This window comes from Melopsittacus undulatus, chromosome 4 (assembly GCF_012275295.1).
Source record: "Melopsittacus undulatus isolate bMelUnd1 chromosome 4, bMelUnd1.mat.Z, whole genome shotgun sequence".
In the NCBI taxonomy this organism is placed as follows: Eukaryota; Metazoa; Chordata; class Aves; order Psittaciformes; family Psittaculidae; genus Melopsittacus; species Melopsittacus undulatus.
The window spans coordinates 102,756,887-102,772,170 of NC_047530.1; the positions used below are offsets into that span (position 1 = coordinate 102,756,887).

Below are 15,284 nucleotides of genomic sequence, written 5' to 3' on the forward strand. Positions count from 1 at the left end.
GAATCAAGCAGTTCTGATGCAGCAGTCTGGGTACCAGCTCAAGACTTCACCCGTTTGGTGGAAGCTTTGGGCTTTGCTGTGTGACCTGGCTAGGTTGCAATGGCTCCTCCAGTGAGTTTAGTGAGAGGATGTGCATACCCGAGGACAGAGGTTTTATGGGATACTTGATGCTAGTTAAATATGTGGGAACGTTCTGCTCTTTCTTGAAGTGCAGTTAAGCTTTTGCTTTTGAATCGACACCCCTTGTGCTGTGGACTTGCAGCCTGTGTGTATTCAGCCTATCTGCTGATGACAGTGACCTGAAGAAGTTGTGTCTATCCAGGAGTGCCTGGCCATCACAGCTGGGCCTGAGTGTGCCAGGCTGTATTGTCTTCAACATCATCAGTGAGAGAGCTTATCGAATTTGGCCTTGTAATTGAATAAGTTACACTCTGAAGTCCCTTAAGGGTTGTCTGTCAGAAGATAAGCAAGAGGCAAATACTGCATGGTGACTTCCAGAAACTGTGAAAAATAGAGAAAATAGGTGTGAAGACCCAGCAGTGCTGGGTCCTTCTGGGGTAGACCTCTGCCTTTAGGGCTTCTAAGGCTCTGGGAAGCCAGAGGAGTTGACATGGTGAAAGAAGGCTGACAGATGACTCATTAAATAACGAGATCATATTCTTAACCCACGATACTTGTATTCTCTCTCCTGAGACCGATAATCCACCTTCCCCTCCCTTGTCCCATCCTCTTCATGGTTTTGGTATTTTGTTTCTGTGTGGGTCTTATTCTGCTTCTAGATTTGCTGCAATTAGTAAAATCAGTGTAATATAGTCTTATGCAATCTGCTTTATTTTCTTATTCCAGGACTGTAATGCAGTGATATGAAATTGTGAAGTATTCTGCACAAATTTTTGTCTCCGCTGACATGCAAAGTCGTCTTAAGTTTTGTTTCAGTTCTTTGCATTAGTTTTAATTTATATCCTTTAACCATGTTACCTGAGATTTATTTTATTATTATTTTTTTTGCCTTTATTTTCTGAACTCATTTTTCTTTTCCCATTTTTGTTTCCTTCATCCAGTATCTGCAGATGAAATGGCCACTGCTTGATGTTCAGGCAGGGAGCCTTCAGAGTAGACAAGCCCTCAAGGATGCTAGGTCTCCATCTCCAGCACACATTGTTGTAAGTAAATGCAGAAAGATGTTCTTCCTTTGTTTAAAAAAAAACCATTTTGACATTTGACATTAATGGCATTGGTTGTCATCAGTTTTCTTTTATACAAACTAAAAGAGAAATACTTCAAATAAAGCCCTTTATGAGCCCATGGTAAAAGGAGGGAATGCATTTGCTGTTGCTGGGCTGTTTATGAAATTACCGTTCATGTGCCTCATAGGAGAGCAGAGAGTTGAAAATGCTCTAAATTTGCACACTGCAGAATTAACTAGTGGCAGTGAAGTCCAATGAGGCTGGTTTACACATCAGACAGTGTTGAGCTGAAGAGAATGAAGAGACACTTTGGAAAGCATAAACCCCAAGCCTGTTCTATGGCCTTTACTAAGAAAAATCTTGTCTTGCTGCAAAATCTTGAAAGTAAGTTTGTGAGAGTTGGGTGGTATTTTACCTGGGTGCAGGCTCAGCAGAGCATGTCGCTTTTGTGTTGTGATGACTTCCCATGAACAAAGTGTGATGCAAATGTTTACTACTTACGTGCAAAATATAACTCTTTATAATAAGTAGCATTGCAAAAAAAATAGCTTTATTAACTGCTTAATTTTTCAGTTTTTGGTTAAATTTGTTTCTCTTGTAAAAAATAATGTTGGGTTTGAAATATCAATACAAATTTGCATGAGAGGGACTTGGGGGATTTATTTTACTTGCTTTATTCCCTAAAGGTCTAAAAGGAAGCTGTTTGTTCATATGGTGTTACACAAGAGGGGTGGTATGCTTTGGCACATCCTCACCTATAGCTGGTGTCAGTGCCGTCTGATGTTAAGGAGCATCTTCGCTCTGAGTGTTCATCTGGGAATTTTACCTCTGGAGAAGATGGCACATTATGGGTTACAATATTTCTTCTGAAATACTTTCTCTTCAAGTTTTACATGATTTTTAACTTTTTTATAACCATTGGGTGATAAGGTGAATCCCAGGAAAAAGAAACATTGCTCATTCTTTATCTTTTGCTATACAGTCTAAAGCTGGTAGATCGTCCAAGACACGTTTGTTTTGTTTGAAATCTCAAATCATACTCAACAGTTTTGAGAAGCTTCTCTTTCTATTGTTGTCTCTTTAACTTGAGAATTGTCAGCCCATTGCTATGAGTGTCTTTTGCTTAAAAAGAAAATTGATTTCCTATCCTTTAGAGTCCACAGCTTCTAAACAATGCCTCAGTGCAGCAGAGAGCGATGGGAACAAGACTGGTACTTGCCTAGTTGTTGCTGGTTGCCTCATTTTCTCAGAATGACTTTGCTTTTCCTTCCTTGGAAAGGCCACTTGGGCCATCACTGGAGGGGGAGATCGGGAAAAATATGTTTGTCTGGTTATTTAGAACTCTACAGCCATCAAAATGTGCTGTCATCTTAATAAGAAATGAACTAAAGTAACTTTCTCATTTTAATGATGTTTTTCCCTGTTTTGCTGGAGGACCAGCACACAGGATGGGGAACATTTGTGGGGCTGGCAGGGTGGAATGGTGTCAGGCTTGTTAGGAGACAATGGGGAGGTAGCAGGAGTCTTGCCCTGGCTGGCTGCAGCCTGGGAGAGCAGGCTGAGCTTGGTGGGTAGCTTTCCTGGGGATGACCCATGCTTCAGTGCTGAGCATCTACCGTCCCTAAAGCTTCCTGCTATGCAGGAGAGTCTTTAAGAGCCAAAGCAGCTCATGGTGCAGGGGGGGCTGGTTGGGATCCCATCCCCTTCACTTGGGTGTGGGTGAGGTGGAGATGAATGGACAATACAAATACACATGCAAAAAAAACAGAGTTCAAAAACCACAATCATTTTGGAAAATAGAGAAACCTGTTTCCAGGGAGGCTGAGGTTGATCTGCCTTGTATTTTGACCATTTATGGGGTTCTTATGGGTCTCTTTAAAAGCTGTTTCGCTCTGCTATTCAATAAAAAGCATATTTACCATAGCAACCACTTAGGCCGTGAGGAACATATACTACCTCTGAGATGGAGGCCACCTTCCAAAAGAGCCACAGCTGGCATTTGTAATGTGATCTTTTGTGCTACTTACAATATTGGAGGGAGAGGAGGCGGAGGAGGCAGTAAGGGAGGGAGCAGTGGGGTTTTTGGGAAGGGGGGGTGGTGCTTCTGCAGGTTCAATGTTTATTTGTAGCAGCAAAGTGTTCTGCCTTGTTCTGTTAACGTAAATAAATAAGGGGCAGCTTTTTCCACCCTTTTTTCCTGGCATCTGCCCCAGGTCACATTAATTCTGTGGAGTGAAAATGGTCTTATTTCTTGGTAAACAAAGTTAGAGCAGGTAATGGCATTCAGGGGAGGATGATGTGGCTGCAGATGCCAATTGGCCTGGGATGCGTCAGGCTTCTCTGGTGTCACTGCTCTGCCTGCCCGCAGCACCTGGGACCCGGCTGCTCTTGCATGAGGCTCTACACCCGGTGCGGCATACATGGAAATGTAATTAATCTCTTTATGGAGCAGCGAGAGGTATTCCATGGACATGCTAATGTTTCCGTGCGAGTGCAGCGTGGAGGGGTAGAAACTGGTTCTCCACCCACGTTGCTGTGTCTTGTCTACCTGCCAAGTGTACCTATGCCAGTTTTTCAGCTTGAAATGAGTTGTGCTGCCCTGAAGATGTGTAGGAAAATGCTAACACCTGCAAATGATTGCTTATCTCTTCCCTGTCTCCAAAATCAGGATTTGAGATAATCTTTGCAGCTAAATTACGAAGAGAAAAGGGGGGGGGATGTCTTCCTTTCCCTCCTTCCTTCATTCCCCCCCTACCCCCTTCCTTGTTCCTTGCTTTTTTCTCTTCTAACATTCTTCCTTCTCAATGCTTGGCTGTGATTACCACGAGCTCCATGGTGGGGCTGCAGCCTTTACACCCAGCACCGATGAAATCCCCCTTGGCTTCAGTGCGAGTTCTTAGCTTAATGACTCAAGGCTGCAGAACATGGCTGTCTGTAATGCCTTAAGTGAAGTCTGTACTGTTTGTCAGCCGCTCTCCTTTCAGATTTAAGAACATTAAGTTAAGACTACAAAAATCGAAGCAAAAGACCAGCATGAATAATTTGGCTGGATTGCCCCCAGTGCCGAGGGCTGGGTTAATTCTGCTTTTCATGGTGCTTGAGAGAGTCTCCAAGGCCCATAATGAGAAACAGAATATTAAACTGAAATTATGTTCAGCATGTCTTGAGGAAGGTACAGCATGAGGCTCCATTTGAGACCAGTGCATTTATTTGCATTTAGGTGCTTCACTCGTCTTGTAAGACTCTTGCATCTTGCTCTGGCACAGTCATGCTGCTTATCTGTGTCCAAAGGTGAAAGAAAACTGGGGGAAAAATTGTTTTAATAGTATGCTATTAAGCTTGCTAGGTCAAAATTCTGAATTCAGCCTGCAGATAGCACTATTAAGAGGCTGAGATTTTTTTTAACGGTTTATATGGTTATTTCCCCCATTTTTTTCCTGACCTTTGATTTCATTGAAGATATTAAGACTTCCTAGAACAATTTTAGCAGGAAGTTTTTGGGTGTAAAGCAGACTCCAGCTGGATGCCTTGTGTGCTCCTCTGAGCAGGTAGGCTGCTAGTTGTCCTGAAATCCCTGTTCAGCATGCACCTGATCTGCTCCATACATGGTGGTAGGAATGAGATCTTGGTGCCTGAGGAGTGGGATTCTCACATGGAAACTGTTGTGGTGTGGACAGGCAACTGAAAATGAGTATGGTGTGTGTGTGCAAGGACCTCCAGAATCTGCTCGCTTCAGCTCCATCGTTCCTTTTGTATCTGTGCATGCATTCCTACTACCTTAAGGAGAAAACTAGTTCTGTTCTTCCCTGTTTTCTGCTAAGTAAATGCTCTGATTCAGCCATAGCCTGTTTTGGGTAGGAGTAAGGGTAAAAGACTGGTCCCAGGATCCTGCCTCCTGCTGTCTCAGCTGTACAGAGACTTGCTTTTAGCTTCCTTTGTACAGGGCAAAACCATTCAGAACCCAAAATGGTGGTGGTTTGGTACAGTATATTTCTCACAAAATAGTTAAAGGTTAAAAAAAATCCCTCTTTTTCTTCTGCAGGGGGGCCTTTTGAAGTCAATGTAAATGTTACCTTTGGGGGAGGACTTCTAGTGCTGTTTGGCCTGGGTTTTCTAATATGTAATGAACACAGCCATAAAGTGGACTGAATCCCCAAGAACAAAGAATCACTGTGCAGTAGTGTAGCTAATTTTTTTTGCTTAAGGAGGTAAAAATGTGTTTTCAAAACATAATATGACAGGAAAAACTGAAGGCAAAACTATCTGAAATGTACTCTCTGTTCTCAGCCTCTCTCTGTGTGTGGACAGCGGGTGCCTGGGACCACAGGGTGGCTTGGAGGGATCAGGAGTTGTTTCCTGGAGTGGCTAGAATTGAAGCTGCGCAGTCTTTCCTGCCTAGTCCCTAATGTCTTTTGTCTTATGTGGTTTGCACTTACACACTTCGAAGGCAGAGAGAGATACCTACAAATATTAAGTTTAACTTAGATTTTTAAAGTCACCAACAGTGTCCCTTCAAACATGCCAGAAGTGGGGTACATCATGCTCAGTGCTGAATGTATGGAGAAGCCATCTGGAAGCATAATCTTGCAACTGGCAGTGTTCAAGGCCAGGTTGGACAGAGCCTTGGGTGACATGGTTTAGTGTGAGGTGTCCCTGCCATGGCAAGGGGGTTGGAACTAGATGACCTTATTTCAACCCAAACCATTCTGTGATTCTATGATTCCACTTGCAGTGTCCCAAGAGGGTTTTTCAGGCTTTTGTTTTGTCTTTAATACTTTGTTGTCTAGAGGCTGTTCTTCCTCTGCAGTAGCCTGGAGATGTTCTTGGACTTCAGGCTGTGTGTGCCCGTGATGGATCACCCTGTTCCCTGAAGATCTGCAGGGCAATCCTTTGAGTATGAAGACTGTGTTGAGTTGCAGCAACATAGTGGTGTTTGGGGAGTAAGGAGTTGGGTATCATTCATGTCAGTGCCTGGCAATAAGAGGGACACATGCAATAGGAGGGAGAGGACTATGTGTCTGAACAGTCCTGCTGGCATGTAGGTCATGGACCTTGGTGCATGGACCCAACACTCAAACCCTTGAGACTCACGCTGCAGAAATACCCATGCAGACGTAACTGGAAATCTCCTTCATTGACTCTCTCCTTTTAAATGCTCTATACTTTATTTGGCTAATTGCTTTGGCAGTTGCAAAGTAAACATAATATTTCATTAATGCATGGCCAAAGTGTGCAAACATCTTGTCCTGAATTTTCAGAGCTGCATGGAATTAAGCCACAGAACAAATTAAGCTTGCTGAGAATTTTGTGGCTAAACCTTTCACCACTAATTCCTTTTGATTTTTCACTGGGACGGGTTGTGTTTAAAAAAAATTCTCTGTTCCAACCTGAATGTTTAGGGCTAAGTATAGAATTTGCCTACGAGCAGCCCAATAAAATTGTTTTGGATGGATTCCTATAAAACACACACATTATATTCAGTACCCACGAAATATGAATGGGAAATGTAGTGCTTGGTTTGTGTAGAGCACGGAAGAAGCGTGGGCTCCTTAGAAGTAATTCACTTGGTAATGTGATGTGTTTGCAAAATAGTTCAGACTTTTAGGGGGCTGCTTTGTGCCTTTGTGTTTACTCAGTGGCACAGTGTCGGTCCTCTCCTCCTGATTTAGGTACTGGAGGTAGTCCCTATGCTTTAACGCCAAGACAGGGGAAATGTGCAAGCTTGTACCTCTTCCTGTGAAGTGAGCAGGAATTTAATGCTTCTGCAAACATAAGTCAGCACTAAAGCACCTTCAGAAGATACCTTGGGGCTGGATTGGCAGCTGGGATGAATTGTCACGCTTGGCTGTAGTCAGGAGATCTGTGAGTAGCTCCAAGAACACTGAAGTATTTGGATGTTGGGGTATTTCAGCTGTGAATAAATGCTGTGACATGTATAGTACTGCCAACCCCAATTGTTCTAGGATCATGAGTCAGGCCTCAAAAGATCATGAGGATTGGTGGGGATTTTTTTGTGTGTGTGGTGTTCTTGTTTGTTTTCTGTTTCTTAAATAATACATTTTGTATTCTCTTTATTTGTTCTCTTGTTCCTGAGCCTGCAGGGTATACTCTGCTCGTTCTCAAACTTTTCTCTACAGCAGTTCAGGAGCTTGCTGTGTGCTGTAAGGCCCAGGTTCTCTAAGCACATAACTGCAAGGCTACCACGCTTTAAGAAAAATAGCAACCATTGCTAGACTGGCTGTAGAATTGTAGTGGCTGGCAATCCTAAGTGTTGCTCCAGGAGAAGGAAGCTAAGTAGGGGTGTTACGATATGCTTGGTACAATCTGTTGAGCATCTGTTTCTAGTGAATCACCCACTTGGACCTGGGAGAACCTGGTCCTTGATGCCAGCAGAGACGCTGGCTCATGGGTGCTGGGGTGGCTTACCTTGAGGTGGCTGCAGTGTTCCCAGGATTGTCTGACATTACTGGGGATAGCTTAGCAGCTACTCTTGAAACAGCAGGTTTATAGCCCAGGATTCTGTGGTGAACCAGCACCAGTTCTGATTTCCTGGAGGGGCTGTGCTACAGCTTCTGCTCCTGAGCTGGAGCCCCGAGATCTGTCATTTTGGTCTGTCGAGGCACACCAAAATATATCTGGTCTATCTCTCCGACATATCTGAGTATTGGAACCTTCTGGGTGAGGGGGAAGCAAGCCAAAAGCTTGCTCATCAGAGATCCTTAAGAAAGACGTAACTATGCTGCCTCCAGGGTAGTGTACTTCAGGAAGTACATCTACTGCATCTTGTATCTTTTGTTTATCAAATACCTGCTATGTCCCAGATGTGATGCAAATATGAGTCCCTAAATTCTGTCCCTTCATGACTAGCTCAGAATACAGTAAAGCTGCAGAAAGCACCACTTCAAGGTAGAAACCTACACTGGGAAGATGGTTTAGGAGGCATTGTTTTTGCACAGAGAAGCCCAAGCTCTGTTTGGATTCAGTCACGTGTCAGTTTATGTTACGCTGGAGCACGCATATTAGATTAACTTCTAGGGACTTGCATGGGCCTAAAATGAAATAATGGTGAGCTATCAGCTCTCCTGCAGCAGGGCTGCTGTGCCAGGAGGGATGGAGAGAGTGCAGACGGTCCATCCCCAAAGCCCGGAGCATGCACGAGGACTGCAGAGCAGCAGCCGTGCGTGGCAGCTCGGCCTTGGCAATGGCAAAGAGCCGCAGCAGCGCCGGGTGATGCTGGAGAGCCAGATGGGTGAGCCTGTCAGATCAAAGATGATGTGTACCGAGGGTGGCAGAATTGGCAGGGCTGCTCGCCGCAGGTCCTTCTCCCTGTGCACCCTGTCTGCAGATGAAGTTTGTGGCTGGATTCAATCTGGAGCTGAGAGAAGCAGGTATTGAATAATGCAGCCTCTTTTGGAGCCAGAGCCCGTGCTGACTGGAGTGGGAGCAGCCATCGTGTGTAGAGCAGAAGGTTTAATGGTGTGGTCCAGCCCCAGCACTGTCTGTTCCCAGATTCCTAGAACCAGTCTTCCCTTTCCAGTATGGCTTTGGGCTTGTTGGTGCAGAGTGGCCAAGCCCAAATATGCAGTCGAAGTAGCTGCCTCAGAATAACTATTCCTCATTATCTCTCCATGCAGCCACTCTTATTCAGCAGTAAGAGGTCCTTTGTGTGGTTTAGCTTAATCTGCTTTGGAAACGGATTAAGCTAAATCTCACAAAGAAACTCTTAGTGCTGAATAACAGTGTCCACACGGAGAGATAATTCGAAATAGTTGTTCTGCATTTTCCAATTCACACTTGAGCCCTTGCATAAAAACTTCCCAGTGCAGACGAGCCTATTTGAATGGGAACTTCCTATTTTCTGTCTAAACAAGGTCTGTATACTGTGTCCAGGTGCTGTAGTAAGGAAAACAGCACATATTTATCACTAAAAAGAAAGGAAGGAAACTGGCATTGTTGGGCTCAGGACTGTTTGCTTGTCAAATTGCTCAAACCCAGAATTATTGCTCTTCTCCCAAGTTCATGTGGTTTGGGATTATTCATGGGATACTTCACTTTCTGGACAGTATAGACATTTGTACTCTCTCCTACAGAAGAAACTGGAGCTGCTCAGTAAGCCATTGTGTAAAGAGAAGGAAGGATGCTTTCTTCTCTGTCCCTATTTGGCAAGGGGCAGACCTATTTTGGAAAGCCTTTGGAGAGTTAGAGATGTTGCAGATAACAAGGAGTGATGCCTTCATAAGCAATGTTGCACTCCTAATCTCTGTCTGAGCAATGTTTTGTGCCTCATTTCACAAAACAAAGCTAGAAATTCGTGTCCAACAGACTTTGGTTTTGAATACACAGTAAGCTGGTAACAAGGGCCTGGTTCCAGGGGGCCTTACCGTGAAGTTTCATTTGTCCCTGATAGATACCAGTGAGCAAAATCATTCAGCACTTTCCCGACATGGAGATGTATTGCTCACTCCTTTGTTACACCAGTGTGACCAGAGAGATGTAAAGTAACTTTCCCAAGTTGATTTTGAAAAACTGATGATTTCCACATCCGCATTCTAGAGGCATGCAAAAAACCTGCAGCCCCCCAGGAAAACCAAACAAAAATTTCTCGATTTCTAAACGTAAAATCCTAACATATATCAGACCTTACAGGAAAGATACTTATGGTGCTATTTAAGTGCTGTCAGGACCCCGTGTATCCATGAGTCTTTGTCTCAGATGTACCTTGCATGTCATCTCTTAGAACTGGGTGACTAAATCAGTCCTTCCTCTGGCCCAGAAAGCAGAAGCTCTGCAGCCAGGCTTGTCTGTGTAGGAATGCTACATACGTAATGAGGGATAGGCTGGTAGTGGGTCCTGGGTATGAATGATTTGAATCTTTATGTGTGTGTATACAAGAGGAAGGGTGCAAATTAAGTACCTGAGGGTGTTCCTGGGCCTTGCATTGCTACCCTGCAAAAAGAGTTGGGTCTGTGCTGGTTTCCTAGGAGAGGCGAGCAGTTCTCTGACACGCATTTTTTCCTGTTGGCAAGACTCAAAGACTCTCAACTACTATTACTGTGGAAACTAGCTTCCCCTTCCCCTTCCTTTTTACTTTTTAGGCCTTGATTCAAGAAATCGTTAAACGTGAGTTGATGTCCATCCATGTTCAGGACAACATTTAAGTGTGTGCTCTAAGTATTGTTTTGTACAGTGTCACTTTTCTGAGTTGGGGCAGTGGAAATGAGCATTTGTATGAAATAAAGCCCCTTCCTGAAAGATGTTGTGGCTTCTGCTAGCACGTACTGAGATGGGGAATGGAGGGAGAGAAGGAATATTGTGTCCTGAGCTCTTCTCCCCTGGAGCTTGTCATTGCAATGATGTATTTCTTGCTATGGCTATAGGAGGAGGAATGTTGAAGGAAGGTTTTGGTCTCTTGTCTCTCATCTGCCCACTGGGAAATGCATAAAATCTCTCCATGGTCTCCTCCCCTGGGTGGAAGGATAATGTCTGGAAGAGGAAAGGCAAAACAACAAAATTCTTCCCTGTTGTATGCCTGCAGAGCACTGTAATGTCCATGTTGTGTGTTACGGGGATGTGACTGCCCTGTATTAAGGAAAGAGTATTATATGGAGGAGAGCAGAGTGAAAGGACCTGAAAGCCTCCAGACTTCCTTACTGTGCACTTATGGCCATGAATGCTTCTCCTGCCAAGCAGCTGAATGGAAGCAGCACCACCAGAAAACCCCAGATGGCTGTAGTGCGGTTTTCCCTGACGGCAGAACTTCTGTCACTGCATGTTGGGCATGTCCACATGGTTAATTAATATGAAGCAAGCAAGGGTTTGCATTGCTAAAGCTGTAGCTGCTCCATGTTGACTCCCAGTCTCAGTGCTTTTCAGGCATGCTGAGCTGTTTGGAGGGAAGTCATTCACTGACATGAAGTAACCTGCTTCTCATTCCTCATTAAAGGGCTCTGATGGCCAGGAAGGGTTACCTTGGGATAAGCTCTGGTTTGAATCTAAGGCATGCTGGTTGCTCCACAATTGCTGCCCAAGGGGTAAACGTGAGGTAGCAGATGCCGTTTGGACTGAAGGTGAACTTGCTCATGTCTATGTCCAGAGCCGAGCGTGTGGCCAAGCAGTTGCAGAGGTGCTGTAAACCTTGGTGAAGCTCACCCTGCAGTAACTTGTTGGGCTCATCATGCCCAGAGCACGTCCAGGGATGTCCACTCACGCCATAGATAGCCTGTTAAGCTGTGCTCCTGCGTAGGCAATTGTTTGGCCACTTCAGATCGCTGTGCTGAGGTATCTGTGGGGTGAGTAAATGGTGAGAAAATGTAGGGGATGAGCCCCAACACTTCTGGCAGAGAAGAATGGCTAAAATGCTGGTGCCTTGTCCATTTTATGGCCGACTCAGCTGCTCTTTGCCTGGGCACCGAGCCGGGCTCATGACTCTTGTGTTAAGGCGTCATCATGCTCCTGTTTGCTGGCGGTTGGGATTGGATGCCTTAGTTGGGGATGGAACATTATGGACCCTTCCCTTCCCAAGCACCATCCAAACCTCATGGTGGTATGTCCCTGTGGACATCGTATTTCACTGCTGTGGTTGTGAAACAAGCAGGTTGAAGCACTTGGTACCAATTAATTTAATTTTCACTTTGTTGTTACCTGTATTTAAGAGGATCTAACAGACAAGCTACCCTCAGAAAAGTGGGTAGCTGCCCCTGCTCTATATGGCTCACATCCAGGGGAGATGGGGCTGTTCAGAGCAAGGCACAACAGGGGTTTGACTGCTATATGCATATGGTGTGATGGGCACCGTATGCTCACATCCCCTTCCCAGGAAGGTAATGTGTTCTGCATAGCAGATCATGGCAAAGCTGGGAGCGATGTACAGCTCCCCTGACTCCATGTTCACAGTCCAGACTGGTAGGCTAGCCTGTCTTTGACATGCATATTTAATGCTGTAGTTGTCTTTGCATATTTTGCTGGAGGGGGACTAAAGGCAAAAAAAAAACCTTACAGTTGCTCACCTGTCCTCAGCACAGGTGAGCTCTGCACTTTTTCCTCTTGGACATCTGTGAGGTGTTTAAAAGAGCAACATGGGTTCCTGACATCAAAGAGTTAATAGCAGTGAGTGTGGTACAATAGCTCATTAGGACTTAAACGTGGGCTGCAGACTCAGAAATCTTGATAATTTTGGTCTATAAGGACACTGAACTTTCAACCCTAGTTCAGCAATAATAAATGCCTGTTAAGTAAGGCTTCCTTTTATGAAGAGAGGGTGGATGGATGCATTTCAATGGACTTTAAAATATTGCTACTCATTTCAGCGTCTGCTGCCCGCATGCATCTGGGCATGGGAAGGCATTTCAAGATCTGCACAAAAGCACTTTGAAGTATAACCTTTGTGAGCACCTTAGCTAAACCTGACTGCAGTTGGAAGCAGCACTTTATTTATTTATTTGTGAGTCCTCTTCTTTTAAAGTTGCTTTAAAATAAAAAAATAATAAAGCCACAAAAATAAACCTGTAAGCAATTAAATGAAAATAGAGGTTTGAAACTCTGACCTGAAGTGAAAGGTGGTGGTGATGTATGTTTGACTTTCCCATGGATGTGTTCCATGTATGAGTCCTGGATTTTGAGAGTAGGGGAAGATGAAACTGTGCTCTGGGATGGAGCTCAAGCAGTTGCTCATGCTGACAGCCATGCCAACCTGGAGAAGAGGGGTTTGGGCACACAGCCACTCTCCAGCCCATGGTAGCCATGCCTGTAGGAATCACAGTGAGGAGCTAAAGCATTTCTAACAGCCCTATTGTCTATCTATAAAAGGATCCTGTGGATGTTTTGGGGACTGAGATTCAAAACAAATCATGAGTGACTGCAACTCACCACTTCATAAGTTGCAGTCTTCCTTGCCTTGAGTTTGCAAGGCTTGATCCATTTGGGCTTCTGTTGATGTCCTATGTGAGACTCAAAAATAGTGTGTGCGTGTGTGTGTGTTTTACCTCGCCTCTTGGAGAGCACGAGAGGGACCTCCGTGAAGAGAGTGACAGGGTTTGATATAAACCAGCAGGACTGCATTGCTGCCATTATTCGACAGTAAACCCTTTCACAATGCCATATGCTGTGCATTCCAGCGCAGCGGCGGAGGGTGTGATATAGTTAAAGCACACTCGGCAAACAGGAAACGCTGGTGACCGCTGTGTGTGCTTTTCATGGAGATAAAGTATTGAGAGCGTAACACACAAAAAAAGTGCTGGGAATGGTGGGGGGGTGGGGGAAGGACGGCGGGGGTGAAGGAAAGGGATATATTTTGGGCCTGACGCTCCGGTCATTATGGAAACGCAGGCAGGAAATACAGCCGAGACAACACCGCTTTGCTCCAAGATGTTTGTTTTACTCCATTATGTGTATTTTTTAGTTTGCTGCTGGGTGTTGAGAATGGATGTGGTTTTTCTTTTTACTTCATTTTCTTTTTGAAGTTCCTGCCACTCTGGCTTAGCATCCAGCTCCCTTCCCCTCAACCTTACCCCCGTTACTAATCAAAGGCTATTTTAAGGGACTAGAGTACAGCAATACGCGTTTCATGCCCCAGCACAATGCGAATATCGGTGTTGAACCTAAGCATAGTTACTTTCTTGGCAGTGGCTCTGTGAAAGGCATTGCAAAGCCTCCTCGGAGTTAGGAAGTCGCTATTTCAGGGCAACGGGAAAGGCAAGGGGGATGGGACCAACAGGTCCTCGGATGGGGAGAGCTCTGAATCATAAACACGCCATAGCTTTAATAAAATAAATGAAGTGGAGCCTTTTCAGCCGAGGGCAGACTGTATTGGGGCAAGCCGGGCTTTTAGCGTTGGGAGTGAAAATTGACAGGCTGAGAACTGGGACATAAACAAAAATGTCAGTCCCTGGGAGTCTTGTTCACTGGACAATGTCTCAATTGTTTCAGTGATTTTTCGCAGGCAGCAGGGGATAGTGGGAGATTTAACTCTTTACCGGCCACGCAGGCGCCTGAGGTGCTTGCAGAATGAAGAAGTGGCAGAAAAGAGCATTTTTTCTTGTTTGGAAATGATTAAGCATGTCAGTGGGTGATAAGGAAAGGTCACGCTGTTCTCCGCATACTTGTCTGCTGTTCAAGTTGGGCTTTATGCCGCTTTAATTTGGTTTTAAGTGTTGCTGCTTGCCTGGAAAACTTGGTTTTGGTTTTGTTTTGGGTTTTTTATCAGGACAAATGACATTATGCAGCAGGCCAGCAGATATTAAGAAGAAGGAAAAATGTGTGTGTGGGGGGGTGTTACATGTTATTTTTTATTAGTATTTCTTCATTAAATGGCTGACGGGCAAACTTGGGTATTTTAAGGCTGTCTGGATGATTTGGAAGAGGCTGAAATGTGAGATAGGGAATGCCCTTTATTGTATTAACTGCTTGACAATTTTGCTGAAGTCTTCAAAAAGCATCTTCAAAGGAGGCAGAGGAGACACGAGGAGCTTCGTCGTCTCATCCTACTTTTGCTTTATTTATTATAAAAACAAACATTGAAACCTGTTGCATACCAGCCCAACGTGGGCAAGGTTCAGAAAGCTGTAACTGGTAATTCTTTACTCATCAGATTCTGTGTGTTTTGGTGTGGGAGGAGGGCGAGACTGCAAACCCAAGTTGCTTCTTCAGGGCGCAAAAGCTGTTGAGGTTTATTTGCAGGAAGATAAATCTTTTTTAATAAAACGTGGGTCTTGCCTCAGTTGAGTGAAGTTGAAACATTTTGCAGGCTGGAAGCCAACTGCTTGGTGCGCAGCAGCCCGGTATTAAAGGTCTGGGATGTGCTGAGGTTGCTTTAACTTAATTTATGGAATAATAATGTATCCCATTTTCGTATCCGTGCATCCTCCGGCTGCTTTGTGTTCGGATGCATGTTCGCAGCCCCGCACTTTCTCCTGCTTTCAGATTCTGGCTTCCCCTGCCCCCCATCCCCTGCCTGCACGCAGCCATCCCTGCCTGCTGCTCGCTGGCAGGCAGGAGGTTGGGAGATGCTGAGGGCTCTCCGCCGCCTTCCTGCCGGGCAGGAAATTGCCTCCTCCGTGAATGCTGCACGCTGTAACGCAGCAAAGCTTGCATTCATGGGCA

General features: G+C 44.9%; 1 protein-coding gene across 16 annotated transcripts in view; it reads left to right on the forward strand.

Moving 5' to 3' along the window:
* Positions 1–15,284, forward strand: part of TCF7L2 (transcription factor 7 like 2) — a 177,159-nt gene that overhangs the window by 61,408 nt on the left and 100,467 nt on the right. For all 16 annotated transcript variants that reach the window (XM_034061702.1, XM_034061707.1, XM_034061706.1 and 13 more), the window contains exon 4: positions 1,062–1,163. In XM_034061702.1, coding sequence (XP_033917593.1) covers positions 1,062–1,163 — 102 coding nt within the window. The remainder of the gene's footprint in view (positions 1–1,061; positions 1,164–15,284) is intronic.